At 59.1% G+C, this 26,559-nt stretch overlaps 1 protein-coding gene across 7 annotated transcripts in view; it reads left to right on the top strand.

Annotated features, from left to right (window-relative positions):
* Positions 1 to 473: 473 nt before the first annotated feature.
* Positions 474 to 26,559, top strand: part of SLC9A3 (solute carrier family 9 member A3) — a 36,787-nt gene continuing 10,701 nt past the window's right edge. For 3 of the 7 annotated variants that reach the window (XM_033110555.1, XM_033110556.1, XM_033110557.1), the window contains exons 1-4: positions 474 to 835; positions 10,432 to 10,656; positions 22,639 to 22,941; positions 25,054 to 25,214. In XM_033110555.1, coding sequence (XP_032966446.1) covers positions 619 to 835; positions 10,432 to 10,656; positions 22,639 to 22,941; positions 25,054 to 25,214 — 906 coding nt within the window. In that variant the 5' untranslated portion in view covers positions 474 to 618. The remainder of the gene's footprint in view (positions 836 to 10,431; positions 10,657 to 22,638; positions 22,942 to 25,053; positions 25,215 to 26,559) is intronic. The other 4 variants (XM_033110558.1, XM_033110559.1, XM_033110560.1 and 1 more) reach the window with 2 other exon arrangements.

Raw genomic sequence — 26,559 nt, 5'->3', positions numbered from 1 at the left:
CCCTCGGGTCTCTAGGGCGGTCTGCACAGCCTTGGGTCCTGTGCCTGTGGAGAAGGAGCAGCTTGGGGCAAGAATGCCCACGACGGCCACAGGCAACTCGGGAGCTGAGCAAACGCCACCAAGGGGCGCCCGAGGCACCCCACCACCCGGCAGCGGTCGGGACCTCGACGCCACCAGGCGCTGCGTTCCGCCCCCAAGGGAGGAGTTCGCCCATCGCCCTGCGGCCGCGTGGACCTCCTGGCCTGCGCCCTGCAGCCCCAGGCTCCGGGACGCGTGCAGGCCGGTGGGGGAGAGCGACAGAGGGGACCGCGCGTGGGGGTGGGGAGGTTAGGTCAAGGGGCCGGTCACGCCTGGGGTGGGCGTGCCAAGAGCGCGCAACGGTGTCTGAGATCGCGAGTGCGCAGCGGGGGCGGGAAGGCCCCGCCCCGGGGCGGGAGGGGGCGCCAGATTAAAGGCCACCCCAGCGGGCGGGGACCAAGACAGCAGCCCGCACCCGCAGCGCTCTCGACTCTGTGACGCCGCCCGACAGGAGTCCTGCCGGCCGGCAAGTCCCGCCGCCGAGCGCAGCCAGACTCACAAGACATGAGCGTCCCGACACGGCGCTGAGCAGTGCCAGCGATGTCGCGGCGCGGGGCCCCGGGCCCCTACTTAGGGCTGCTGCTGGCGCTGCTGGTGGCGCTGGGCGAGCTGCCGCAGGTGCGGTGCTCTGAGCAGGAGCCTGGCGGCGCGCACGGCTCAAACCAGGGCTTCCAGGTGGTTACCTTCAAATGGGACCACGTTCAGGACCCGTTCATCATCGCTCTCTGGATCCTCGTGGCCAGCTTGGCCAAGATCGGTAAGCCGCCCTGGGCGTGTAGGGTCGCGGGATCCCGGCCCCGCCACGACTTTCCCTCCACTAGCCCCGCTCCGCTGGGGTCTGCGGGACCCCGCCTGCGCCCCAAGGACAGAGCTGGGCACCCGCCTTCGTCTGGCTCTGTGCCGGTTCCGCGGTCTTCCCTATGGAAGGGGCGCGTCCCGCGTCAGTGGCCGCGCGGTCGGGTCCGAGAGCACCTTGTCCAGCTCCCGGGAGTCGGCCCTTGTGTGAGGCAGGGCGAGGCTCGGGGACCGCGAGCCTGGTCGGGCCCGGAGCGGCCGTGCTGGTCGCCGAGAGTCACCCACCCGGCCTGGCAGGCGCAGCCTCCGAAGCCCGCGCGCTCTCGGGGCTCCCCCGGTCCCGCGTTGGGGGTTCCTGTCCGCCCATCCAGCCCTGCAGACGCCGAACCGCTCCGCGCGGGGCTCCTGCGCCCGGTTTTCTGTCTGTCGGGCTCCTGGGGCTTCTTAATGCCCTGCGAGAGGGAATGTCCTTGCCGTCAAGTCCGGGAGGGATATTTTGTTCCCAGTGCAGGAGAAAAAAACGGTGCCACTCAAAATTAAACCCAGGAAAATCCTATTTTTAGGAGCGATTTTTCCATTGAGAGTTTCTCTGTTTAAAGTCCCAACCTGTCAGAATGCTCCTCTCTTCACTTGCTCCAGTGAGCCAGCAAAGTGGGGCTGCTGGTAACGCCAGGCAAGGTGATGGGAAGGTCAGCTTCCCTCAGAGCTCACAGGACCAAAGTTCTGCTGCCCGTCTTGGAGGCGGTGGTGGGGCTGTGAGAGTACGCGGAACTCTCTCCGTGGAGCCTGGGGGGAAGGTCTGACAGCAAGGTCTGAGGACACACTGCTCCCCATGGAATAGCAAGTGGCGAGGACGGTCACCAAAGCAAAGAGGAGTGGGCCCCTCCTGGGGCCTTGGGGGGCAGTGACGTCTCGGTTTTGGGGCGAGACCTTAGAGGACCCTGGACCTGGGTTGGGGGTGCCGGACAGAGGTGGCTTGCAGCTTGTTTTCCTTTTACTTCCTGCTTCTGCCCATGGTCTCCCTGGGGGGCCCCTCTCCATTCTGCTTTCTGTTTCTTATCTGTGGATCCCTCTGCCTCCTCCTTCCTTGTTCCTGGCGTCTGTGCTGCTCCTTGGCCCTGCCTGCCTGGTCCAGCGCTCACTTTGTTCCCCACCCGGCTTTCTGGTGGGGTTGTGTTGGTAAGAGAGCTGCGTGAGCACCCAGAGGGGTCTCATGCTATCCCCGCTGATGTCTCTGCCGAGGGGTCACTGACACTGACCACCTCCAGTGTGCCCTTTACTGGCGGGTCCAGCCCCCGCCTGGGACTCTGGGCGCCCTGTCATGATGCTCACGCTGCTCGCCTAGGAACTGACCCGTTTCCGGGGCAGAGTGGGAGGTCCCTTCCTCTGCCACCTTCTCTTCTATGAACCCACTGTAAGGACGGTGACACGTGGGAGGTTCAGCACGCCTACTGTGAAAAGCAAATGTGCACTTCTTGCCCAGCCCCAGGCACAGGCTTGCAGCCCGGCATCTGAGAGTCCAGTGACAGCCACCAGGGCACCAGCTGGTCAGCCTTGAGTGGCAGGGGGTGGGGCCCTGGGACAGCGGAGCTGACACAGTTTGTTACTCACCCAGGAAGAGCCAAGGCCTTCAGGGGCTCCAAGCATGCAGGCTGCCCTCAGAGGGCCTTCTCCTGGGTGGGCTGCTGCCCCACCAGCAGCTCCAGCTCCCAGGAGGGTGGGCCCAGAGCCCATTTAATAAGGGCTCCTTACCAGCACCATGTCCCATACGTTGTTGTGGTCCCACTCGAGGGGTAAGGGGGCGGGAGCTGTCAGGATAGCAGGAGGATCCCAGAGAGAAGACCCACCAGGCTGACCAAGTCCCTGGGAAAGCACTCCAGCCCTGCACAGGCCTCGCCCCGACCCCGTCCATACAGTCCTTTTGTGTTTGGAGGCTCCCCCTATGATGGCATTGGGGTCTCACCTGTGAACAGACAGAACCGAAGAGACATCTTGGAGAGTAAGCCAGGACACTCCCAGGGCCAGCCCTTGACCCCTCCCTGTCCCTCCTGTTCCCCTGGGATCCTGTTCCCTGGAATCCCCTGTACTGACCCTGCCCAGGTGCCCAGGGCCCTCCTCATGGCTCAGCGTGGGCCTCCTGTGACCCCACCTCTCTGCCCACCCTCTGGAGTCCCCCCACCCCTTATTGTCTTGTCCTGTGTCCTTCCCCACCCACCTTGGGGCCCTGCTCGGGTCTGGGCCCGAGGCTTCCTCCAGGCCTGTCTCCCTGTACTGCCCCACACCCAGCACCTCCAGGTACTGGCCTGGTGCCGGGGTCCCCCTCCTCCAGCCCAGGGTTCTCTGAAATGGGGCTGACCACCAGGCATCTGTGCCTGGACCCCGCCCCAGCTCTCCACCCCCCAGGCTCAAAACCAGCGCTCAGCAAACAAGCCGGACCCACCCACTCACACTCAGCCCCACAAACTGGAGTCCCATGGAGTCCATCACCGGTCCCAGTGGTCCAGACTCAGTCCAGACCAGCCCCTGCTGTGCCCTCCGAGGCTCCCCCCACAATGCACTGTGCTCTGACCTGGTCTCTGCTGCGTTAACCCAGGGGCTCCTCCCTGCCCGGCCCTCTGCGTGGTCCCCACCTTCCCTGAGAGCTGTGCAGTTACAGTCAGGCCCTGACCCAGGGACCAAGCTCCTCACATATGCCCCAGACCCCTCCCTTCACAGCTAGCCCTGGTGCCCGTCTTGTGAACGCGCAGGACCACCTTGCAAACAGCCCAGGCCTTCACCTGGCTGGGCTTGGAGGCTGTGTGGCATTGGGGCCGTCTGTGCACAGAGGAGGAACCCCATGTGCCCCCACAGTCCAGGGTTCATACTTGTTAAGCGACTTGGCCCCTTTCATCATTTGAAATGGTCAGGGATCGTCCAGACGATTTCAGTCTCAAGTTACAGGAACACAAGAGCTGGGCTGCTATTGATTTCAAACATTTGTTGAGTGTCTCACAGATGGTTCTAAGTTCTCGGTCGCGTAGCCACCTAGTGCTGGAGAGGTCGGATTTCCTCAGCCATGTGGAACCTCATTGGGAAAATAAGGTGCAAGGGACCCTGAAACACACGTTTCAAGGTGGCTTCTCACCTTGGGCAGCTGGGCACAGAGAGGGCAGAGGACAGGGCCACAGCTGTCGAGGTGGCCAGGGGCTGGGTCCTGCCACTGGAAACTGCGGCCACATCATATCTTTGGAAGGTGAGAAGCAGGTGTGGCGGCTGTGCCACAGATGCCTGAGAGCCTGTGTCTGCCAAGGGCTTGCTGCAAGCTCCCCATCTGTGTGCCCCAGGGGCTCTGGGAGTCCCCTGCCTGTTACTGTGTCTTTAGGAAATGCAGGGGAGAAGGGAGCTGTCCACGGCTCAGGGCCACGTGGAGACTGACGTTGAGGACCTATGCAGTGGGACAGTGTCTGCCCCTGGATGGGGGGGACCTGGGACATGTGCTCCCGGGGGGTTCCCACCGCACGGTCACTTTGGGCCTTATACCAGGCCAGGTTTTCTTCCCCCAGAAGTGTCCTATCTCCTCAGGCCTCCCCTGGGGGCTGGAGGGCTGGCCCGATGCCTCTCAGAGATGGTGAGATGGTGGGCATTGGTAGGTTTGGCCCCATCTGGGGGGGTCCAGGCGGCTTCTGGAGACAGAGCCCAGGAGGTGGTAGGGTGACCGGGGAAGGTGCTCCTGGAGGAAGAAGGAGGCTGGGGTGTTGGGAGGCCAGAGGGGAGGCCACAGCAGCCTGAGCACAGACCCAGAAGAACTCTGATGTCCACCCCGGGGGGAAGGTGGTGGCACTCGCTCAGAATGTCACCCCGGCCACCTGACAGAGAATGAAGAGGAGAAGCACCAGTCGGGAAGCTGGGCTGGGGGGCGTTCTAGGTCAGCTGGGTCCATTTGTTACCAAGCACTAGGCTGGGAACACTTCAGAGGACAGACAGCTCAGGTGTCCAGCTGATGTCCCTGTGCGCCCTGGGGGGAGAGGTGGCACCCACGCGGTTCAGTGAGGAAGCTGCCAAGGGGGTTGAGACCCTGCCACTGGGGAGCCCTGGGCCACATGCACAGCCTGGACTGGATTGGCTGGAGTTGGCAGGGCAGCGGGCGGCTTCCACATGGGCGACCCCACAAGACGTCCTGTTTGGGAACACACTCTGGAAATAGGGCTCCCTGCACTGAGGCGGGGGGAGGTGAGGACACCCTGACTTTGGCCCCAGCCCCAAGAAGTGGTGGCTTCACTTTCTGAGCTGGAAGGGCTGAGAGTCTCTCTGCACCAAGTCTGCCCTCCCTCCAGAAGGGGGACAGTCCTCAGCAGAAACGCTGGAGGAAGCCAGGGGCAGACAGGCTGCTGGGATTGGAAGCACGGAGGCTCAGGTGGGTGTCGGGGTGGTCTCTCTACCCCTAGCAGCAGTGTGTCCTCCGAGACCCTCCTGCTCTCACCACATGCGCAACGTCCCTAGGGTCTTTGGGGTGTTCCCCGCTGAGCCACCACCTCCCTCTTAACCAGGAAGAACCTGGTCCGGCTGGCCCTGGCCGCTGTGAAGACAGTGGGGGTTCAGGGTCAGCTGTGCGATGTCCAAGAGCCCTTAGCTGCTCTGTGCCCCAGGAAGCTGCAGACTGGCGGCCCTGGAGGTGGCTTTTCCCAGCCCTGCAGGCTGCACAGCCTTGGGGTCATGCTCTCCCCCGTCCGATGTGTTTGAAGGTGCCTGTTAACCCAGACTCTCCGATCCATCGCCAGGCCCCATATCTAGCACCCCAAGTCCTCACTTCCAAAGCCTTCTCACAGGGACTCTTCACTCAGCCAGACGCCAGCCCTTGTGAGAGGAGGGAGAACAGTGGACTCCAGGGTACTCAGCCACCCCTGTATTATCTTGCCCAAGGCACTCAGGCCACAGGCTTGTGCCCGGACCCCTGGCTTCTACCCGGACCCCTGCCTAACGGTGGGTCTCCCCAAGGCGCAGCCGTTGGGCCCTGGGTGTCTGCTCTGAGCCGTGTTCCAGGCTGTGGGGGAAGCCAGAGTGTGGTTACCTCCTGGGCTAGTTGCACCGGCTCTGGTTTTAGACGGGGAGCCCCTGCTGCTGCTCCTGACCCTTGCCCACGCTTTCCTGTGGGCTCCTGGGCATCCTCCACTGTGCTCTCCTCCCGCACCCACTGAGTTACCTCAGTCCCCTTGAGGGGATGCGAGAGGATGGCCTCAAAGGGCAGGGTGATCAGCCAGAGCTCCCAGTGGACTATCTTCCCAACTTCCAAAGAGTACACCAGCCAGCGGGTCCAGGTCGCCCCCGTCCTGACAGGACAGATGGAGTCAGTGAGCCTGCAGTGAGGACCCGCCATCCAAGGCCTGGATCCAGGACTCTCCCAAGAGCGTGTGTGGCAGGAAGGGTTCCATGCTGCAGGTGTAAAGTCTGCTCTCCCAGGAACTGCTCCTGGGAGAATCCGCCTCTAGCTGTAAAACAATCCATGGGCATTTGGAACTGAAGCACTGGGTTGGAATATCCAGAGGCAGGGGGCGAAGGTCAGAAATGACAGCACCCAGTCCTGCCTGGGGTGCATAAGGGACTCCCCAGAAGCCTTCCACCTGGGCCAGCTTCCTGTAGGAGAGTCCAGGACGAACCTCCACCTGTTCCCGGCACCCCAGCCCCGAGTGGAGTCTGGACCCCGTCAGCCTGCAGGGCTCTGAACGCAGGAGTGCGTGGCCTGTCTCCCAGCTCTAACCTACACTTCATCAGCCTCACACCGTGTTTCTTCACAGACATGGCAGCCCTGCCCCACACCCAGCTCCAAGTGGGCAGAGGGGTCTTTCCCGGCCCTACGTGCTCCCCAGGTGTGCTTACAGGTGGGGTCTCCCGGTGCCAGGCTGAGTCCCTTTCAGCCGCGAGTTTACCTGGAGCTGTGCACCTGAAGCGGCAGTTGTGCTCGGTGTGCTGGAGAAGGCTGGCCAAGGTCAGGGCCGGCCCTCCTGGGCTCCTGTGCCCTCCCTGCCCTGGCAGGTGCTCAGAGCATCTCTCAGAGAAGGGGCCCCTCCGGCTGTGCCCTGTGGGGCTGCACCTGGCTCGGAGTCTGGCAGTTGGCGTCTCAGGCCCCAGGCCTTGGGGTGCCAGGTGTTGGGCTCTGGGTCTAAGCAGAGCCCACTTCCCCACACTCTGCACTGCAGCCCAGAGTGGGTGGCTTCCTGCCTCAGCCGTGCTGGGCACAGCAGGGTCCCTGTCCCCTGCACTGGTCAAGCTGCCAGGAGGCCGGGTGCTCTCCTGGCCTGAGGGTCAGGGCAGTCCCAGATCTGCTTACCTGGGGATGGTGTCTGTCCCCACCCATGCCTGCACCTTTGCTCACATCTTCCCTGCCCTCTGACCTCATGCACGTATCTGCAGCCTCTCTCTATCTCTTCATACCTTTATGCTCTATCTCTTCCCGTCTGCTCAGGCCTGGGGAGACAGAAGTGCTGTGTGAGCCCAGACGCCTGCACTGCCATCACACTCAGGGTGGTGAGCTCAGGGGGCGTGTGGCCTCCCACCCACCCCAAGCTGAAGCCCAGACCACACACACACATACACACCCACCACACCCACCACACCCCCCACACCCACCACACCCCCCACACCCCAGCCAGGCAGGTCACCAGGGCACTGAGCCCCACCTGCCTGGGATCCCTGCTGCCCGTCCTCTTCTGAGAAACCTGCAGCCCCCGAACCCCAGTTCCTGAGGATGTCTCCTCAACTAGGTCAGGCTGCAGAGGCAGGGACCGTGTGTGTCCCTGCTGTGTCCTCAGAGCCCGAGCCCCTGCGCCCCTGGCCGTGCTCACCTGGTGTGATAGGTGATGGTGACAGCCTGGGAGCTTCCTGCACACCCTTGAGGCTGGCCTGGGAGAGGCTACATTCTTTCCCCAAATTGCCACATGGCCTCCTGTGAGCTGAGGGCACGCCCCATGACAAGTGCTGCCAGCGTCAGCTCAGGGGCTGTGGGCGTGTGGAGCTCTGGGTGGGGAACAGCAGTGCCCCACAGAGCTGCCTGGGTGGGCCGGGTCCCGGGACGCACCAGCTCGCCTGAGCTAGTCTAGAGCCGCGTCCACTGCAAGCCCAAGACTTCCTTCTGCCCTGTGCACCCCTGTTGGCCTTCCAGAACAAGTCTGCCAGGGCCCGACACGCAGGCTTCCAAGCACCCTCCTGGGATGCAGCCTAGAACTGGTGTCCCAGGCGGATAGATACCCCCAGCACAGCGACCACTCTTCTGGGCTTGAATGGTTTCATTTACCAGTGCAGTTGAAAGACTCGATTTTTTAGCAACCACAACTCTGGCACTAGGAGAGCTGTCACCTGTGCGATACTCATTTAACAAACGTTAGTGCCACCACCTGTCTGGCACTGCTGGAGGCCACAGAGCAGACCCAGACCACCCCAGAGGGTGGCGTTGCTGTGAGGGAACAGACAGACATGATCCTGGACACGGGACAATGGCATTAAGTGTGACAGTGAACAAATGATGGGAGGAGGGAGGCCTGTGCCTGAGGGGAAAAGCATTTTCCAGGGTGGAACAGCCAGTGCCAAGGCACAGAGATGGTGTGTGAGGAACAGCTGGTGGAACCAGCCTGGGGAGAGGAGGGCGGTGAGGTCATGAGGCTTCTGAGCTGACGTGTCCTGACCCCACTGGGAAGGACAAGACCCCCGGGAGGGCCGAGAGCCACTCAGACCCGTCACCCCGTCAGCTGGGCCGCCGGTGTGATTTGGAATGTTGGCAAGAACCCCCTGAGTTTGTGAGACTCTTCCCATTAACGCGTTCAGATAAACGCGTTGGAAAGCCCGTGTGTGCACGCCTCCCTCAGCCTCTGAAGGCCCCGCCAGGCATCCCAGGAGGTCATGGGGCTGGCAGGTGGGGTGGAGGCACGGCGCCGGCTCTGTGGGACCTGCCTGCACACAGGGATGACACCTACACATGCTGACTGCCGCCCCAGCCAGCGCTGCGGGTCTCCACTGCGAACGCTGCGCAGTGGGTGTGCCACGGTGGCCAGACTGCAGGTCAAGCTCCTTCTTTCTAGAAAGAGGTGAGAGCCCATGGTTTACTGGGTGAGGGGTCAGATGGTGGCCAGGCTCCCCTCTGGGGGCCGTCAAAATGGGCCTCAGAGAAAGGGAGGGGGCCAGGCTGAGCGAGAGGGGAAGCAGGTAGAATGTGCAGGCCCCATGCGCGGTTGGGCCCCTACGATGGAGACTGGAGGCATGGTGGGGGAGGGGGGAGCCCGGTTGTCTCCCTGGCACTTTGCTTCAGTCACAGATGTGGCCCTGCAGGCAGCCCAGTACCTGCTCCAGGAAGGTGTCCTGTGAGCTGCCCTAGCCTGACCTCCAGCTGCAGGGGCACAGGCAGACCAGCTCCCTTTGGGGCCCAGCCGGTGCTCAGGGAGGAGCAAGGCTGTGGGGAAGGGCCAGTCTCTCCCTCTTCCCTTCCAGGAGTTCACCACCTGCCGAGCTGTCATGCCAAAGTCCGAGCTGAGTTCAGCTGAAAGGGTTCTTGCAAGGGCAGGATGGGAACTGTTTCTAACAGCTTTGGGGACTGTGCAAGGGTGGACACCACACGCTCATGGCAGCTGTTTCTTTTTGGATTTAGCAAGCCCTAGATTTGGGGTATAGTGAGCACGGGGCTGGGGCCTGCCCCACACTTTCCCTTAGGAGCTGGCCCCCATGTGCCGGCCGCTCAGCACAGTTCAGCCCCCTCCCCTGCTTGCTCACGAGATGTGGACCTGAATGGGGCAGCGCCGCCGGGAGGCCCGGTGTGTGCATTGCCCTGCGCATGTCCGCGTGCGGCTGTGTGTGTGCTCACACGTGCGTGTGGGAGCTGGTTCCCGTGGGCTTGAGGGTTTCAGCCTATGGCACTAAGACCTACTCCCCATGTGGCCATGGGTGCTGGGCCTGGGTTTCAATCCTGGCTCTGTCCCTCAACCCCTCATCTACCTCTATGGGGTCAGTGAAGAATGGGTGCTCTACAGGCCAGGACACACCGTGGCAGGCGCCGGGGGATATCCACTTACCTACTGAGTTATTGTCACCCCCACACATATCTGACGGGGTGTCAGCTTGCGGGCTGTTGAACCCTGAACACAGGTCACCAGGGAGGCTCCCTGGCCTGACCCTAATGGGAAGAGCTGGGCTCCCAGGGGAGTGGGCTGGGAAGGGCGTGAGGTGAGGGAAGAGGCTGAAGCCACCTCTTGGCTGCCCCTTGGAGGCTTGGTTCACTGAGAGTGTGTCATGGGGTCACAGAGGCCTTTCCAGCTTGAGAAGCCACCAGACAGCCCCGGGGCAGGACCCCAGAGAAGGCCTGGGAACAGGCGTGCCTGACACCAGTGTGCCCCACGGGCCTCAGCCTCCGGCTACTTCCTAAAGGCCAACCCGACACCAGAGTCCCTGGAGGCAGCTGCTGCGTCTTTGTGCAGTGAGAGCAGTAGCTCAGTAACTGAGGAGAAGATGCCGGAGAGTCACATCCAAGAAGCAAAACCACGTGTGGGACAGCTGCCCCTTTCCATGCTGAGCAACAAAACCTTTATTCTGCTTCTTCAGCCGAGAACTGCTCACCGCCCCCAGCCCTGCAATGTCATGGAGCGCGAGGACCCTCCAGGGCATCCCACACCCTGGACCCGGCCTGGTCTGTCACTACCTCTGAGAGGACTCATGGTGGCCTTGTCCAAGGGCAGGCTGCTATCCCCTCAGCCTCAGCCTCCACAGCGGGGACATGGCCAGCAGCCATATCTTTCCCAGGTGTGGCTGTGAGGGTGACCCAAGCAGGTGAGTGAATGTGCAGAAAGTGAAAAGTACCTGGTGGAGTTGCTAGGAACATTGTAATTATCCTGCATAGTGTCCAGCACATAACAAGAGATCAACAAACAATAATCGAACAAAACACGAAAATGCCATGACAGTCACACAATAGCTACAGACACCCACATCTGAGGTGGCCCTCAGGGCACCCTGCAGGGGCCAGTGTCCTTCGAATCTGGGTAACGAGGGGACACAGCAGTCCCGTCCCCCACACACCTGCCACCTGCAGCCTCCTGCTCCTCACCCGTCCTTGAGGTGGGAATGATTTTGTGGCCTCATCCTGGTGGGTTCGATCTTCTACACACTGAGTAGGCAGCTGCAGGGGTACTTCACGGAGCTGGCCAGGCTTCTGAGGGATGGCCCTGGGCGGGTCTGGCCTCACACCTCACTGCTGGTTTTCCTTTCCTTCTCCCTGGTACAGCAGTGCTGGGCTTGGCTGGTGATCTCCGGTGCAGTGTGGCAAGGATTTGGGAGTGGGGAGGGCCGTCGTGAGTGCCATTTAAAAATATTGGTGAACAGAGCAGGGTCAGGGGTCAGGTAGTGGGACGGGCCTCTGGACACTGTCAGCATGTGCAGGTGTTGGCCGGTCCAAGCACTACCCCCTCCCTGTATGTGCCCCCCCACACACACACACAGCTTACCTTTCTGGAGATAAACTGGAAAAGGAAGGCCCTGTTAAGTTTCTGAGAAGGCCCCAGGGTTGTCAAAATCCTTTACTCATTAACTCAGTAATGCTGAGAACATTCTGATGGCTGAGGTGCCCTCAGTTCGGGTCAGCTGAGCCTTGCCCCACGCCCTGCATTTCGGGGCCTTGGGGCCTGAGAGGAGGAGTGTGTCTGGCCGAGCTCTGCCTCTGGCTTACCGGGTGCCTCCCACGGGAGGCACTGGCAGGTACAGGACGGGCACACGTGGCCGGCCGACCAGGGACAGGACAAGCTCTTTTCTCCAGACCAGAGAAGGCACTCCAAACTCCTGACCACCGACGTGGTGTTGGGAAGGCCCACCCCCCGCCCCCAGCCGGTGCTCTAAGCTCCTCTTCCCAACCCTTCGTGGTGCCCTCCAACTGGCACAGGGGTAGGGCGATCAGGGGATTGCTCTCTGCACTCACCCTCCCCCGGGACCTCACCGGACTGCCCCTGGGAGGGCACCCCCCATGGGCTTTCACACTCTAATGCTGGTCTCATGATCTGAAGATCAGTTTTAGTGCTGATGAGCTGAATGTGAGTGAGAAAGTCTACTGCCAAAGAGCAGAATGCCTGCCCGAGCCAGTGCTGGCATGTTGACACGTGTGTCCTGTGTCGTCTGTAATCCTGACCTGTGGTCGTGGCCTGTGGCCAGTGCAGAACCAAGCAGAATCTGTCAGATAGACCTGACATGGCAGGTGTGCCTCCTCCCAGGAGAGGAGCAGGAAGGAGGTCAACTGCCTGACCCACTCCTGTGGTGGCCACCATCGGGGAGAGGCTGTCAGGACATGCAGCTCTGCAGTTGCGTGGCGTGGGGCCATCACACCAGCCCAGCCGCCTGCAGGAGCCCGCAGGACTAGCCTAAATCCACGCTGCTGGGCCCCAATGCTTGAGTCTGGGATGTTAAACAAGACACTCACCCCTGGAAGAAGGTTCTCCTGTGTCATAATGTGCTCCTTGGACCGGCACCCCAAGCTCGCATCAAGGGGAGCAGGGGAGGGTCCAGGCTCCTTTGGCAGCCTGGCTCTGTGCCCACTCTCCTGCCACTCGGGTAGCCCATGCCTGTGCGTGCCATGGTGGGGCATGTATGTGCCGTGATGGGGCGTGTATGTGCCATGGTGGGGCGTGTATGTGCCGTGATGGAGCGTGTACGTGCTGTAGTAGAAGTGTGCAAGCCATGGCGGGGCATGTGTGTGCACTGGTGGAAGAGTGCGTGTCGTGGTGGAGGAGTGTGGGTAAGAGACCCCTCCTTCCTGTTGCGTGGCCCAAAGCTAAAACTAAAGGAATTAAATGAGAGCTACCCCCTTCTGTGTTTTTCGGGCCTGAGGAAAAGGCACTTAATAGACCTTCCTTGCAAGAACCTGGTTTCCGTCTTCAACTATCATCTTACGATGAGGAAACCAAGTATCATAGGGATAAAATACTACTGATTTATAAGTGGCAAGACCGGTCCCTCTTACAGAAAGCCATGCAATGTGCAGAAACATGACTCTGATCCCCTGCAGGTGCTGGTCCGTGGGGGCCACTGCAGAGGAGGCTGGGGGCAGTCTCAGCTGGGCCACTCAGCAGGGCCTGCCCTAGCCCCTTACCTCCTGCATTTGGGGCAAACAGTGGTTCCTGGGGGCACAAAAGCTGCCCCCATGAGGGCACCTTGGTTCAGCGTTTGCCTCCAGAGGCGGTTGCGTGCGTTGGTGGAGTTTTCTCACAACCCGGTGCCATGCAGGGCCCAGGGGTGGCAGCGTCTCGTGGTCCTCACACCTTGGGGAGCACTTTGCCCTCTGGCTGCGCTGCGTCACTATCACAAATCAATAGTGCCATCACTTCCTGCTGCTCTGTGGCCTGTGACAAAGTCCTGGCCTCAGGGGACGGTGCTGGAGCATCCTGATAGCGGTGACCACATGACACTGTGGTCACGTAAGCGGGCACAGGCTCACTCACAGCACCTTGGGATGTCACCACGCATAGCGTCTGCAGAAGAGATGTCCTCAGAGGAAGAGGCCTTGCTGGACTTTCTCACATGAAGGTGTAAACGTCAGTGAGATCTAAACTCACTTCCCTTCAGGGCATCTATTTGCAAAATCCTGGTAGACTTTTCGGGGGTCCCTTGTGTCTCCCAGCCCCACTCCAAAGTGAAGTGTCTGCCTCTTTGCTTCATTGGATCTCACAATGAATTTCATCGGTGCAGTCCGTCTCCAAACCTCCAGCCACCACAACTCCAGTCGAGGACATTTTTGTCCTCTCACGACAGGCTTCCCCTGATGTAATTAACCTTTTATGTTCTTGAAACTTATAGCCGTGAACAAGAACGGCCTGTGGTTTGTCCAGCCCCGGGGGCCTCAGCTTCCTCACTGTGGGACAGCGTTGCCCGTCCTTGCCCTTCCACGGCGTTTTCGCCGCCTCATGTGGGGGAAGGGCGTTCACGTGGTGCTGTCCAGGATCTGCATGACTCTGATGTGACACCCTCACTTCCACCTGCCTTCTCTGCTTTTGCCGGTGTGCCTGTCACTCTGGGGCTCAATGAGTCATTTGGTGAATAAGGTCCCAGTGACCCGAGCCCCAGCTGCCCACCGCAGTCGTGCCCTATGTATCGTTAAAACTGTGGCATGGGCTCCGCCCTCCCTCTCCTGAGGTCCTAGGTGGACCCCGGCCCCTATCCGGCTCACCCCAACTCCGCGTGCCATGTTTAGGCCCCTTTCCCACCCAATGGACCCTCCGTTTATCTCACACCTGTTCCAGCTTCACTTGAAGATAGATCAGTAGAAATCCTCCAATCTGAAGAACGTCCCCAATCCATACATGTATGTCATTCACTAAACTGGGGCACTCGGCCGTTATTTCTTCAGACTTTTTTCTTCCTCATCCTTCTCTCCTCTCCTCCTGGGACGCCAGCTACTCACAGATGGACTTTTGGATATTGTCCCTCAGGCCAGTGAGGTCCTTCAGTGTGTAGCCTTCCTTCCCCTCATGCAGTTGAAATCATTTTTATCTGCTGATCTTCAAGTTCACCATCTCTGCTTTCCTCTCTGTCTGCTGTTAAGCCTCTCTCTTGGATTTTTCTTTCAGATATTGAATTCTTCATTTTTAGAACTTCCATTTGGTTCTTTGAGACATCTTCTATCTCAGGGGTCAGCTGCCTACAACCCACGGGTTGGTCACCCATTTTTGTAAATAAAGCTTTATTGGAACACAGCCCTGACCATGTGTTTATGTATGTTACGGCTGTTTTCATGCTAAATGGCAGAACTGAGTCGTTGCAAAGCAGACTGTGTAGCCCACAAGCCTGACTGATCTACTGCTGATTGCTCTTTTTACCCATCCTCCACTCCTCCTGTTTGCAACCATCAGCTTGTTCTCTATATTGATAGGTCTGCTTCTGTTTTATTTTGTTTATTCACTTTTTTTTTTCAGGATTCCACATGTAAGTGAGATCATATAGTATTTGTATTTCTCTGTCTGACTTATTTCGCTTGGCACAATCCCCTCTAGGTGCGTTCAGGTTGTTGCAAATGGGAAGATTCCATGCTTTGTCATGGCTGAGTGACATTCCATTGTATAAATGCACCACCTCCTCTTTATCCCGTCATCTCTCGATGGGCACTTAGGCTGCCTCCACGTCTTGGCTACTGTAAACAGTGCTGCAATGAACATAGGGGTGCACATGTCTCTTCAAATTAGCGTTTTGGTTTTCTTTAGATAAATATGCAGAAGTGGGATTGCTGGGTCATAAGGCAGTTTTATTTTTAATTTTTTGAGGAACCTCCATACTGTTTTCCATAGTGGCTGCACCAGTCTGCAATCCTGAGGGTTCCCTTTTCTCTATATCCTCGCCAGCACTTGTTGTTTGTTGGTTTATTGATGATGGCCATTCTGACAGGAGTGAAATGTTATCTCACTGTTTTTTTTGTTGTTGTTTTTTGGGTTTTTTTTTTAATTTCTTTGATGGAGCATCTTTTCATATATGTATTGGCCATCTGTATGTCCTCGTTGGAGAAGTGTCTTTCATGTCCTGTGCCCATTTATGAAATGGATTGTTTGTTTTTTTAGTGTTGAGTTGTAGAGTTCTTTATAAATTTTGGGTATTAACCCCTTATCAGATGTTTCATTGGCAAATACCTTCTCCCATTCAGTAGGATGCGTTTTCGTTTTGTTGTGCAGAAACTCTTTAGTTTGATGAAGTCCCATTTGCTTATTTTTTATTTTGTTTCCTTTGCCTGAGGAGACATATCCAAAAACATATTGTTAAAAGTGATGTCAAAGAGTTTACTACCTACATTTTCTTCTAGGAGTTTTATGGTTTCATGTCTTAGATTTAAATCCTGGTTTAGTGATGAACTCCTTTAACTTTTTCTTGTCTGGGAACACTTTCTGCAAAAATATTTACAGGAGATGCTGTGACAGATAAAGGTAAGTGATAATGAGGGTACAGAAATAATTCAAAGTAGTAAATCCATGATTCAAACGTATTCTTCAAAGAAGACAGTCCCAGGAGGGACCTCGGCACCGCCGTTCGGTGTAGCCCAGTGAACTGTGTGAACCTGTTGTGATCAAGGGAGGCAGGTTGCACCGTGCAGAGCGAAGGCCGTGGCTGGCGGCCGAGAGGCCCAGCCTTGCTCTGTCCTCACGTCTGTCACTCACGATGGCTCACAATTGCAGAATTTGCAGCTTCTCTAGGGGCCCACTAACAATTTTCCTTTCTTCATTAAAAAATTTGCAAAGTTTGCTTGAGTTTTGTAAACATGCAGTGTTGAAAACATTCTGTGGTTTGTGAGCAGAAGGGCCAGCTCTCCGGGCCCACTCAGGACATGGGGGTCCCTGCACCGCCCTCCCTGGGACAGGACAGGCCTCCACTGCTCTGTGTGCCTGCAGCGTGGGCCCACTTGTCTGAAACACCCTGGCAGGCGGGAGATGTGGGCTCAGTTAGATATGTGCGGCACCAGAAATGTCACTGTCCCCTGCCCTGGGCTCCGCATTGGCACATTTACGGTGATTCTTCGCGGGTGCTGAGGGAGCTCAGCTGGTGTGTGCTGGTAGGGGAGGGCAGGCTGCTGGGGAGGGCCGCACGGAGCCCGTCCCCGTCCTGGAAGAATGCTGAGGGGACCCCAAGCCTTGTCTGTGGAGAACGCTGGGCAGTTAGTGCTGAGGACTCACGCGCACGTGTGTGTGCCTGTGTCTGCATACGTGCAGGTGACTGCGTGTACCTGCGTGTGTGACGCTTCAGGTCTGACCCTGACCTGCTTGCTCATCTTGCTGAGCAGTCTGGGCCCCAGGTGCTTCCTTCCGGTCACTTTTCTGGGGGGGTCTCTCCGTGCGCTCTGGTTACCGTGTCCTCAGGGTTCGTTGACCGTGGCTCGCACACGTTAAAGTAAAACCAGAGGATTTACTGTACTATTGCATTTGCGTGGACTCAGCTGAACATTGTGGACAGATCCTTGGAGGCAGCAACCACGCAGGGCCTGACCCCGGGTCCTGGCCCAGCTGCATGCCAAGGGGCGTGAAGCAGTCGGCGAGGACCTTCCCGAGCCCCCGGTGCCCGCTTCCTCGGGGGCCCTGCTCCAGAAATGGCTGGCTGGCCGGCTGGTGCCTCTTGACCTCAAACATCGGTCAGAGGGTTTGTAAATAGAACTGAAAGCGTGTGTCCCCGTCGTTACCAGCCTGTGGCCACGGCATTTGCGGTTAATTAGCTGTAACTCTCTGGCCTCAGCAATCAGTTACCTGTGGGCTTGGAAGTCACTTTGTTAACATCCCTGGCGGGAGGGACCTGCCGACCAGGGGAGTGCGACTGGCTGGGGCTCCCCCGCTGCCCGGTGGCCTCGTGTCCTTGGCACACTGATTTTGTCCTGAACAGACTCCTGTGCGGCCTCCCAGTTACTACCACTCGATGCAGTCGGGCCTGCAGGTGTGTCGGTGTTTGTCCCGTCGGAGTTTATGCCGCCGAGGCAGTGTTTGAGGAGTGGGGAGCCCGTGTCGCCCCGCGAAGCTTCGTCTTAGCTCTGGTTTGGGCGCGGCTGGTCATGCACACGCGGGAGCCACTCTGCCCGTGACGCACGATGAGACGCACAGGCATGGCGGCGCTGCCCTTCCACCTGGAAGGGCCTGGCTTTTCCCCAGCACACACGGGAGTTTTGATGCACAAGGTTGCACCAAATGCTTGCTTCCCAGGCGCAGGCACCCTTGTGGTGCGCGGCCCTGGGACAGGCCACGTGTGCACCCCAGGACTGTGGGTCCTGAGGAGGTGGCCGGGTGACTGCTCACACGTGTCTCCTGGGCCCTCGTCTCTTTGGAGACAAGGCTGGAAGGGACGCCCCAGTGCCCTTGGCGTGCTGCTGGCCAAGCCCCCCTGAGCTCGTGGTCCCTACAATGTGGACGGAGATGCTGGGCTCTCTGGTGACAGAGACAGTGCTACGCTTTGGTGAGAGGAGGGTCGCAGCCTGGAGCCCCTCCTCCTGTGGCTGTTTCCCGCCCCCACCACCCTGGCATCCTCCTTGCATGCAGCCCCAGGAAACCAAGCTGCCAGTGGCAGCGGTGACGTAGCCCTTCAACAAGAAGGACCGGGGGGTGTCCTCCTGCCCCCCTGCACGGGCCCGGCCATGTGAGTGGTTCTTACAGTCGCCGCCACCTTTTTGTCTCAGTAAATTTTCACAATAACCCTGAGATGTGAGAACTGTCACCCTGTCCTAGTGACGTGCAGGCCATGGCAGGAAGGGCGTGTGTGGCCGACAGTGACGTGGGCCCTGACCGAGAGCCAAGTCCCTGCCTGTGCCACGGACCAAGCCGCGGTGGCCAGGCCAGCTCCGGCCAGAGAGCCTCACTGCCGGAAGCAGGAGTGGACGCCGCAGGGCACTGTGGGCAGGGACTTGGCTTACTGGCTTCTAAAATGCCCATTATGTGCTTAATTGCTAAGCCACTAGCAAACTGCCACTTTGAATCCATCAAGTCTTCAATTCAATGAGCTCATTACAAGGCAGCCTGCTGTCTGAAGGGGGCTCACGGGAGGTGGGGACCCCGACTGGTCCCAGGCTGGGGGGATGCGCTCGTGAAGAAATCCCTCCAGCCAGAGGACCCCTAGTTCTGGGTGAAAGTGGAGAACCTGGACAATCTCAGGCTGCGGCTCCCCACTCGTCCCCAAGCCAGAAAGAGGCTGTAACCAGAGGCCGACCATGAAGTGGACGAAGAACAGAAGTCGCAGGCTGACAACACAGCCCCAATGTTGGGGGAAAGAAAGGACTCAGCGCTGAGACGTGTCCTTGCTACAAGGATGTTCTGGAAACTCCTCACGCCCAGACAGAAGAGACTAGCCAAGTGACCCGCACAGGTGAGGCAAGTGAAAAGCTGCTAGTCTGCCCTTCCTCTTCCTCACGCCACTCAGAGCCCAAGCGTGAGCGGTGGTGTCTGTGTGATCCCAGGACACGACCCTGCGACACAGACATCAGGCTGACGTCGGTCCGCAAATGTGAGAAGGTGAAATCCAGTGTGGGGACAGAGCCCCAGAGAGCAGTTTCCAGGCTCTCAGCCTCATGTGGAAAGGTGCTGGCTCGGGTAGTAGATGGCCGTCAGCTGTGGCTAGTTAGCCATTGGCCACTGATATAACTGCCGTGGCTACTCCAGTAAGCACGGATTATAGCTAGCTAGTGGATTGGTTGGCAGAGAAGCGGACGGTGGATTGCGGATCATGTGGATCCTACTTCCTGTGTCTCGCCCGGCTGCCAGTGAGACTGGGGTGCAGGAAGACCCCTCGTAGGGGTACTGGCAGATGTTTGCTTTTGTGTCTCGACCAGCCGCCAGCGAGACTATAGTGGTATGACTCCCCTATCTATGGCTCCGTTGTTCCTTTTTGGCCTCACCATGGCCTGGCTTTCTTGTGTAGGGAGCCGGAGCTGAGTCCCTGCATGACAGCCAGTTACTCCAGGGAAGAGTGAAGGGTCCCCGTGAGGATGTGGGAGGCGCATGCCCGGCCTGGGTATAGAGGGTTGGCCATGGACATTCGGGGTCAAGGGGCGGCTTTTCCTCTGGGGTTGGGCAGGTCCTTCAGTTTCACAAGTAGTTGAAAATATTTTCTTTGTTAAATTCAAGTAAAGTTAAATTGAATATTAAACATTTAGTAGCAAACAGAGGACTAGGAATGGCTTTTTAAAGCATAACACAAAACTCAGAATCTGACGTCAAACAAAAGACCAACACAGTTACCCAAAGAGATGTCTGCTCACAGCAAAACAACCTAGACCCTGTGAACAGACAGGTGGCCATGCTTTGACAGGGAAAATATGCCTGGGCCAGTATATGGAGAGCAACGTGCTGACAAGAAAAGGCTTGAGGACCCATGAAGCTGTGAGGAGATGCCACAAAGAAACAGTTTGCAGAAGAGCAAAGACTATTTCCCAAATGTGAAGAGGAACTCAGATAAATCCCCCAGGGACGCCATTTCTCACCTGCCTGGTCTGCAGTCGGCCTGTCTCTCATCCACCCATTTCCCAAATTAATAAGGTTTTATAGTAACCAGCTGCCATACAGGAATGCAGCAAACGCTTAGCCGAGGGTGCCAGCAAGGACTTCCCGGTCCCCAAGTGCCAGGTTTGTGGTTATGTTCAAAGATAAGCCCCGGCAACCCCCACACTCCCCGCTGGCCCTGCGGTTGTCAGAGGGAAAGTCACCCTGACTGACTCGTGGTGAATCTCCAGCTGGGGCAGATGGTGGCTGAATGCTGTGTGAGCTTACGACCTGAGCCAGTTCCGGGGGCCCCTCTGCCTGCTCGACCAGGGGGCCTTCTAGAGTTCAGAGGTCACTCAGTTCCCCCCAAGCCCGGCCCTGGGCCCAGTGACCTGTGGTGCTGTGTCTTTCGGTCACTGGATTTCATCTTCTAAGAGCAGCAAGATCTGCAGCCCCCGGGGGCCCTGGGAGCATTGCTGGCCTGGCACCGTCGTGGAGCCCTTACAAGGCAAGAGGAACAGGTGGGGGCAGAGGGTTGCCACAAGCACAGTGCCTTCTGGAGCCCAGCAGGAAGTGCAGAACAGCAGAAAACACGTGTAGAAAAACGTGGCTTCATGAGCCTCCAGCGTGGCCCCCAACATGGCTGGCTTGGGGCTCCTGGCGATTCGTGGTGGCAGGAGAGGCACCTGCATCAATGGCCCAGCCGAGGGCAGAGATGTCGGCCGGGACGGAGTGAGCCAGCCACAGAGCCGGCCCTGGCAGGGCCACCGCCTTTCCTAACCCAGCTACTGGATGCCAAGCCCATCAGGGAACCAGACAACCCTGGACTCGGCCCACTTGACATTAATGTCATCAGAGAGGCTCTGGGTGGACACCTGCCTCATCTTTTCCAGACTGCACAACAGAGGGGCTTCCGAGCCGCTAGAATGCAGATTTCTGGGCTGGCCCAGGACCTGCTGAGTCTGGCGTCTGGGGTGGGGCCCCAGGACCTGCGGGGGGTTCTTGGGAGCTTGGCTGTCAGGGCCACAAGACCCAGGGAGGGAGGGCATGGCCTCCCAGGTCTCTTCCCAAAGCACTGGATGGCCTGCAGCGTCCCAGGGCCCAGGACAGCACAGTGTCCTGTCCCAGGAAGAGGCTGTCCCATCCCTCCGTGCCCTTGCCTGCAGCTAGCCCTGGGGCAGGTGCTGCCAAGGACAGGGCTCTCACATGCACACTGTCCTTTCTTACCCACGTCATGGCCCCTCCCAGGCCCAGAGAGGACACCGTCCAGGGCCATGGGCCTGGAAACCCCAGTGAGACCAAATCCTCTGACTGTTGTCCTGCTGAGCAGCCGGGCATTGCCAAGGACGTCCAGGGAAGTGGGCCTCCATGTTCAGAAACAGCCTCCCTCATTCCTGGTGCCACACGTCACACCCTGGCGTCTTTGGGAATCCTCGGTCACATGGCCCCCATCAGGGTACCCCAGCTCTGCGGGCTTCCTGGGAGGCTCCCCAGGGTAGGATGTCACACGGAACGGCTGACCCTGATCAGAATGCTAGATGCATGACGGGCTGTGGGGGCATGCAGGTGTGGGGGCAGGGACCCCCAGTGGGTCCTCAGTTCCCCACGGAAACCTGATCCTTCCAGAGATGACAGGGCCCTTGCAGGTGGCAGGTCACTAGGCACCTGGAAAGGCCGTGCTGGGCCTGTCACTGAGATTCTCAGCCGCTTCGGAGAAGGGTGGGGGGCACGGGCGTGACAGTGAGGACGCAGGACAGGAGACCTCCTTTCTCCCCCATAGCAGCCCTATAATTACAAGTGAGGAAACAGGCCAGGGAGGAGCTGTGGCGCTGGCGGGTGAAGCGACCTGCCAGCAAGGGTGTGGGCGGATCAGAACCTGCAGACCCACCCCTCCAGCCTTGCCCAAGAATTTCCCCAGAAGGGATGGGTCTGCGCAGGGCAGGACCCTCGTGGGGCAGCGCCCTGTGCCCTGCGCGGCTGGGGTCCTGGCAGCTCAGGAGACAGTTCACCTCAGAGTTTCAAAGGCCTCTCAATAAACAACTTCATGGATGAAAATTGCCAAATGTTGCCCAAGGGGTCCAGTGCTTCTGTCAACATTCCAACTAGTTTGAAATGAGGCTTAACACGGAATTCTTGTCACTTTTTTGGAGTCTTAACTATAGAACAAAGAGAAATGAGCCGTGTAGGTCTGTGCAGGCAGTGTCCACCCACCCTCACTCCTGGCAGGGTGGCAAGCCCTCGGTGGGGAGAGCTCTGGGGCCCCGTGGTCCCCAGGAGCTCGCATTTGAGCAGTGCAGCTAGTTCCTGTTGGGGAACCCTGGATACCCCGGCCCTGGAGCCTGTTTGCTGAGAGCTGTGACCCAGGGAGAGCCAGGCATAGGCCTGACCTGCATGGGGCCCCTCAAAATGCAGCTGGGCTTCAAGCAGGGCAGGCTTGGCACCTCAGGACAATTAGAGCGAGGGTAGACTGTGGTCACCAGGTGCGGGACAGAGGGCTGAGGGCCAGAATGGGCTACATGGGGCCCGGGGACGTGGGTGCCCTATGCCCTTTCCACCCAGCTCAGCCTTCCATTTCAAGACTTGGCCCAGCCTGGCTGTCGTCCTGCTGGACTCCCCACGGAAGAGAAGGGGTCATTCTCTGGGTAGGAAGTGGGGAGACCCCTGAGGAGGACGTCCTCGGGCCAGGTCCTGAGGAGGCGGCTGACAGCCGAGTGGCTGTCCTCCACGCCACGTGAGTGGGACAGAGGGAAGCGTTGACAGACTGGATGTGGGGCCTTAGTTCGTGGGCCCGTGTCTGTCCTGTGGGGCCAGGATGGCCCCCTGATGCCCCCTCCCCCCACAGGCTTCCACCTGTCCCACAAGGTCACCAATGTGGTCCCTGAGAGCGCACTGCTCATCGTGCTGGGCCTGGTCCTGGGCGGAATCGTCTGGGCAGCCAACCACACCGCCTCCTTCACGCTCACGCCCACCGTCTTCTTCTTCTATCTGCTGCCGCCCATCGTGCTGGACGCTGGCTACTTCATGCCCAACCGGCTATTCTTTGGCAACCTGGGCACCATCCTGCTGTACGCCGTCATCGGCACCGTGTGGAACGCGGCCACCACAGGCCTGTCCCTCTATGGCGTCTTCCTCAGCGGCCTGATGGGTGAGCAAGTGCTGCCGTCTACCAGGAGGGCTCTGGGGCGGTGACATCAGGGTGGGCTCTGCAGGTGCTATTAGTTACATTTATCAGCGATGCTTTAGGAAGTCGGGACATACCTAAGGTTACATGGCCACCTCTGACGGCTGGACCCAGGGGAAAGTCTCGGGGTTTGTAGCAGGGTGACTGGCACCCGGGACATAGATGGTCTGGCTGGGCATTGGCCCAGAGCAGCGCCCAGGGGCCAATGAGTCTGTCCTGTTCCTGGATAAACAGAGCTAGGAGGGCAGGGGTCCACCTGTGCAGACCAGCGGCTCAAGCCCGGACGCACGCTTCCAAGGAAGGGTTAGTTTGGGCTGGGCCGCAGATAGACCTGGCAGTGGGCATCCTGAGTGGCTGTGCAGGCCGGACAGCCCAGGAACAGCCCGTGCAGAAGCTCCGGGCAGCCAGAGAGGCCCCTGCAGCGGGGAGGCTACAGATCTTCTTGCCTGAGGGAGAGAGAGGGTCTGGAACACGCAGGTGCTGGCCTGAGCCTGCAGTCCAGCCCACAGAACCGTCTTGTTAGGACCAGTGGGGGTTGGACTCTCCTGCCAGGAAGGAGGGCAGGCTGCTCCCAGCCCCAGGGCGCCTCCTGCTTGGAGTGTGAGCTTCTGGACTGGATCACGGGGTTCCTCAGGGTCCTCCGCAGCAAGGGGCTGATGTTCAGGGAGGCGGTTAAGGACTGACCAGCCTGGCTGGCAAGAGTGCGTCTGAAAGCTCCAGGTGCTTGCACCCAGGAAGGACAATGCTGTGTCGTCTGCCCACTGTCAGCATCTGGATGGAAAGGCAAAACCTATCCCCATTCCAAAGGGGCATTTAAAACCCACTGGAAGCTGGTTCTTCTAACACCTGTCACTTCCTCAAAGCACTGTGGGGCTTTTGGAGCTCTCAGCAGACTGCCTTTGGGGGGCAAAATCTCTGCATAGACCACCTTCTCCCAGGGGACCCTGGGGGCCGGCCCCTGAGGGAGAGCTAGGCTCCTGTGGACACCCTGACCAGCAACTTGGGGCAGCGTCCAGCCCACATGGACTCAACTCTCCCGCCCTCAAGGTCTGACTGGCTCTTGGGCCCCTGGGGTCCACTCAGGGTGGGGAGGGGGGTTACACCAACAAGGCAGTTGAAAGGCCCCAGCCAAGTTCCACAGACCAAACACGGCTGGAAGCAGGCGTGACCCCCCCAATGAAGCTACAAGGGCACCCACACGCGCCACCCCGAGGTGGGCTCGTGGCTGGGAACCAGCGTTTGCACATGGCCTGTTGGTGATCTGGAACCTGAGGTCCAACTGGGAGGTTTACAGAGGCTGAACATGCATCTCAGCATGACGTCTCTACCCATGAGCGAGTGGCCAGGGACTGTGCCTTCCAGGGCCTCCTCCCTCCCCCAGCCCTGCTCCTCCCCCCACAGCACACCTAAGCCTGTCATCCATCTCCCTCCCCTCCTTACCCGCTGTTGCTCCCGCAGTTGCTCCTGTTGGGGGCCCTCGGGGTTTTCCCAGGGCAGTCACGGCCCCCAGGACCCACCCCATCTCCTCCCTTCAGGCCAGTCCTGACTGAGACATCACTTCGCTGGGGAGCCTTTTCCCACCCTGTCAGGTCCCCTGTCCCCTTCCCTGCATCTGTATTCACGTGGCTCTAGGCTGCCAACTCCCCAGGGCCGGGGTCTGGTGGCACGTGTGATGGCCGGGCACCAGTGTGTAGCAGGCTCCCAGGTGGGCTGGCCAGGTGGGGTCAGCCAGGCCTGAGGGGAGACGAAGGAGAGAATCTGGGGCAGCCATCTCCTGTGGATGGCTGGGGCTCCCCCCCTTTCTTAAAGGGCTGTGGGGACCAGGGAGGAAGGCCAGCAGAATGACCCAGGTCCCCACACCAGCCCGCCTGAGCCCTAACACAGACTGAGGCCCCACCCTGGTGGCCCCAGCACAGCGGTCACCAGGCCAGCAGCCTGAGGCAGCTCCCAGGAGGGAAGGCAAGGATACTCCCTGACCTCCGCCCCCTCTGGGTCCTGGTGGTGGTCCGTGTAGGGGGAAGGTGGGGGGACCCGTGCGCCTGGCCCACGGTCGCCCGACGCCACTTTTGCTCCCAGGAGATCTGGACATTGGGCTGCTGGACTTCCTCCTGTTTGGCAGCCTGATTGCGGCAGTGGACCCAGTGGCCGTCCTGGCGGTGTTTGAAGAGGTCCATGTCAACGAGGTCCTGTTCATCATCGTCTTTGGGGAGTCTCTGCTGAACGACGCGGTCACTGTGGTGAGTGGGGCGGGTGGGATGCCACTGAGAGTCGGAGCGTAGTCCTGAGTGGCACGGCCAGTGTCCCTGGGTGCCGTGAGCACGGAGGGTCGGCCAGGTCGCCCAGAGCCCCCCGGCTGGCCTCGCGGTTCACCCATGTCCCCCAAGTAGCGGCTTTCACAGGGTGGCCTCTGCCCCCACTTCCTCCTAACTCGGGATGACTGCTTGTTTTAGTCTGATTTCTTCTTTCTTCCACAATTCTTAGACCCCCCCACTGCATTCCTTCACAGGTCACAGTCCCACTGTTGAAATCCTATGGTCACGGTTCCCAGAGTCCACAGTTGGTGGCCCCTATTCCTGATTTTCTAAAGAGAATTAATAAATCAACAAAATCTCACCCAAATTCGGGAGGGGGTCAGCCAGCACTGGTGGTGTGCCCGTGAAGGTGCTTTTTCCTCAAGGAGGTGTCCTGGCATCGGGCAGGGGTGGAGGGCCCTTCCTTAGAACAGGAGGTGAATAGAAGATTTCATGAACCGTGAGGAACTGTCTCAGCATCATGGCCATCGTGCACTTTTTGAAATCCATCCCCAAATTTGGCCACGACCTTGGGGAAGCGAATGGTTAGTAGACGGTACATCTCTGAGCCGGCTCTGGGCCCCGCCGCGGACGCCCGCCGTCCACTGCTATGGCAGGCACAGTGGAACCTGCAGCTCCTCTAAGAAATTCTCGCTTCTCAGGTTTCTTCAGGGTGTAGGAGAGTGAAAACCTGCAGGGTCTATTGCACCAGATTTCTTACAGAGCAGAGGACATACTCTCGGGGGAATTGGAGACTTAATCAGAAAGGCGACACATGGCTCCCTTGGGGCTGGGGACTGTGGCTTTCGTGTCCCCATCACCAGGGGATTCTCAGCGTGTTTCCTACACGAGGCCCCATCTTCCCTCCCACCTGGGTTTCCACGAAGAAGCTGGGCCAGCAGTGGTCTGGTTCCCAGTGACCAGCCTGTGTGCCGCCCCTGTGCACAGCACCTGTGTGTCCCCTGTTGTGAATACAACCTTAGACACCTGCCCCCAGGGATCCTGGAGGGTGCAGACTTGGGGGCACAGAGACAAGCTTCTTCCCGAGGTCTGTAGCCGCACAGGGCAGCCCCTCGGCGTCTTTGAGGCAGGGCCTGGCGCACCGCTCAGGAGAGCTCAGGCTCAGGAAACACAACTATATCCATGACCGTGGCCTAGGATAAGGTTTCAGGGTGTTTCTCTTGTCTTGTGGGATGAGCTTTAAACGTCAACATGCAAAGATGCCAGGGGTGTGATTCCACATCAGGGGGCAACATAACAGCAAAGTCACTAAAAATGGAACTCTGGGTTT

This window comes from Rhinolophus ferrumequinum, chromosome 7 (assembly GCF_004115265.2).
Source record: "Rhinolophus ferrumequinum isolate MPI-CBG mRhiFer1 chromosome 7, mRhiFer1_v1.p, whole genome shotgun sequence".
Classification (NCBI taxonomy): Eukaryota; Metazoa; Chordata; class Mammalia; order Chiroptera; family Rhinolophidae; genus Rhinolophus; species Rhinolophus ferrumequinum.
The sequence above is the reverse complement of the archived record's forward strand: the minus strand, read 5'-3'. Positions and strand labels throughout refer to the sequence as shown.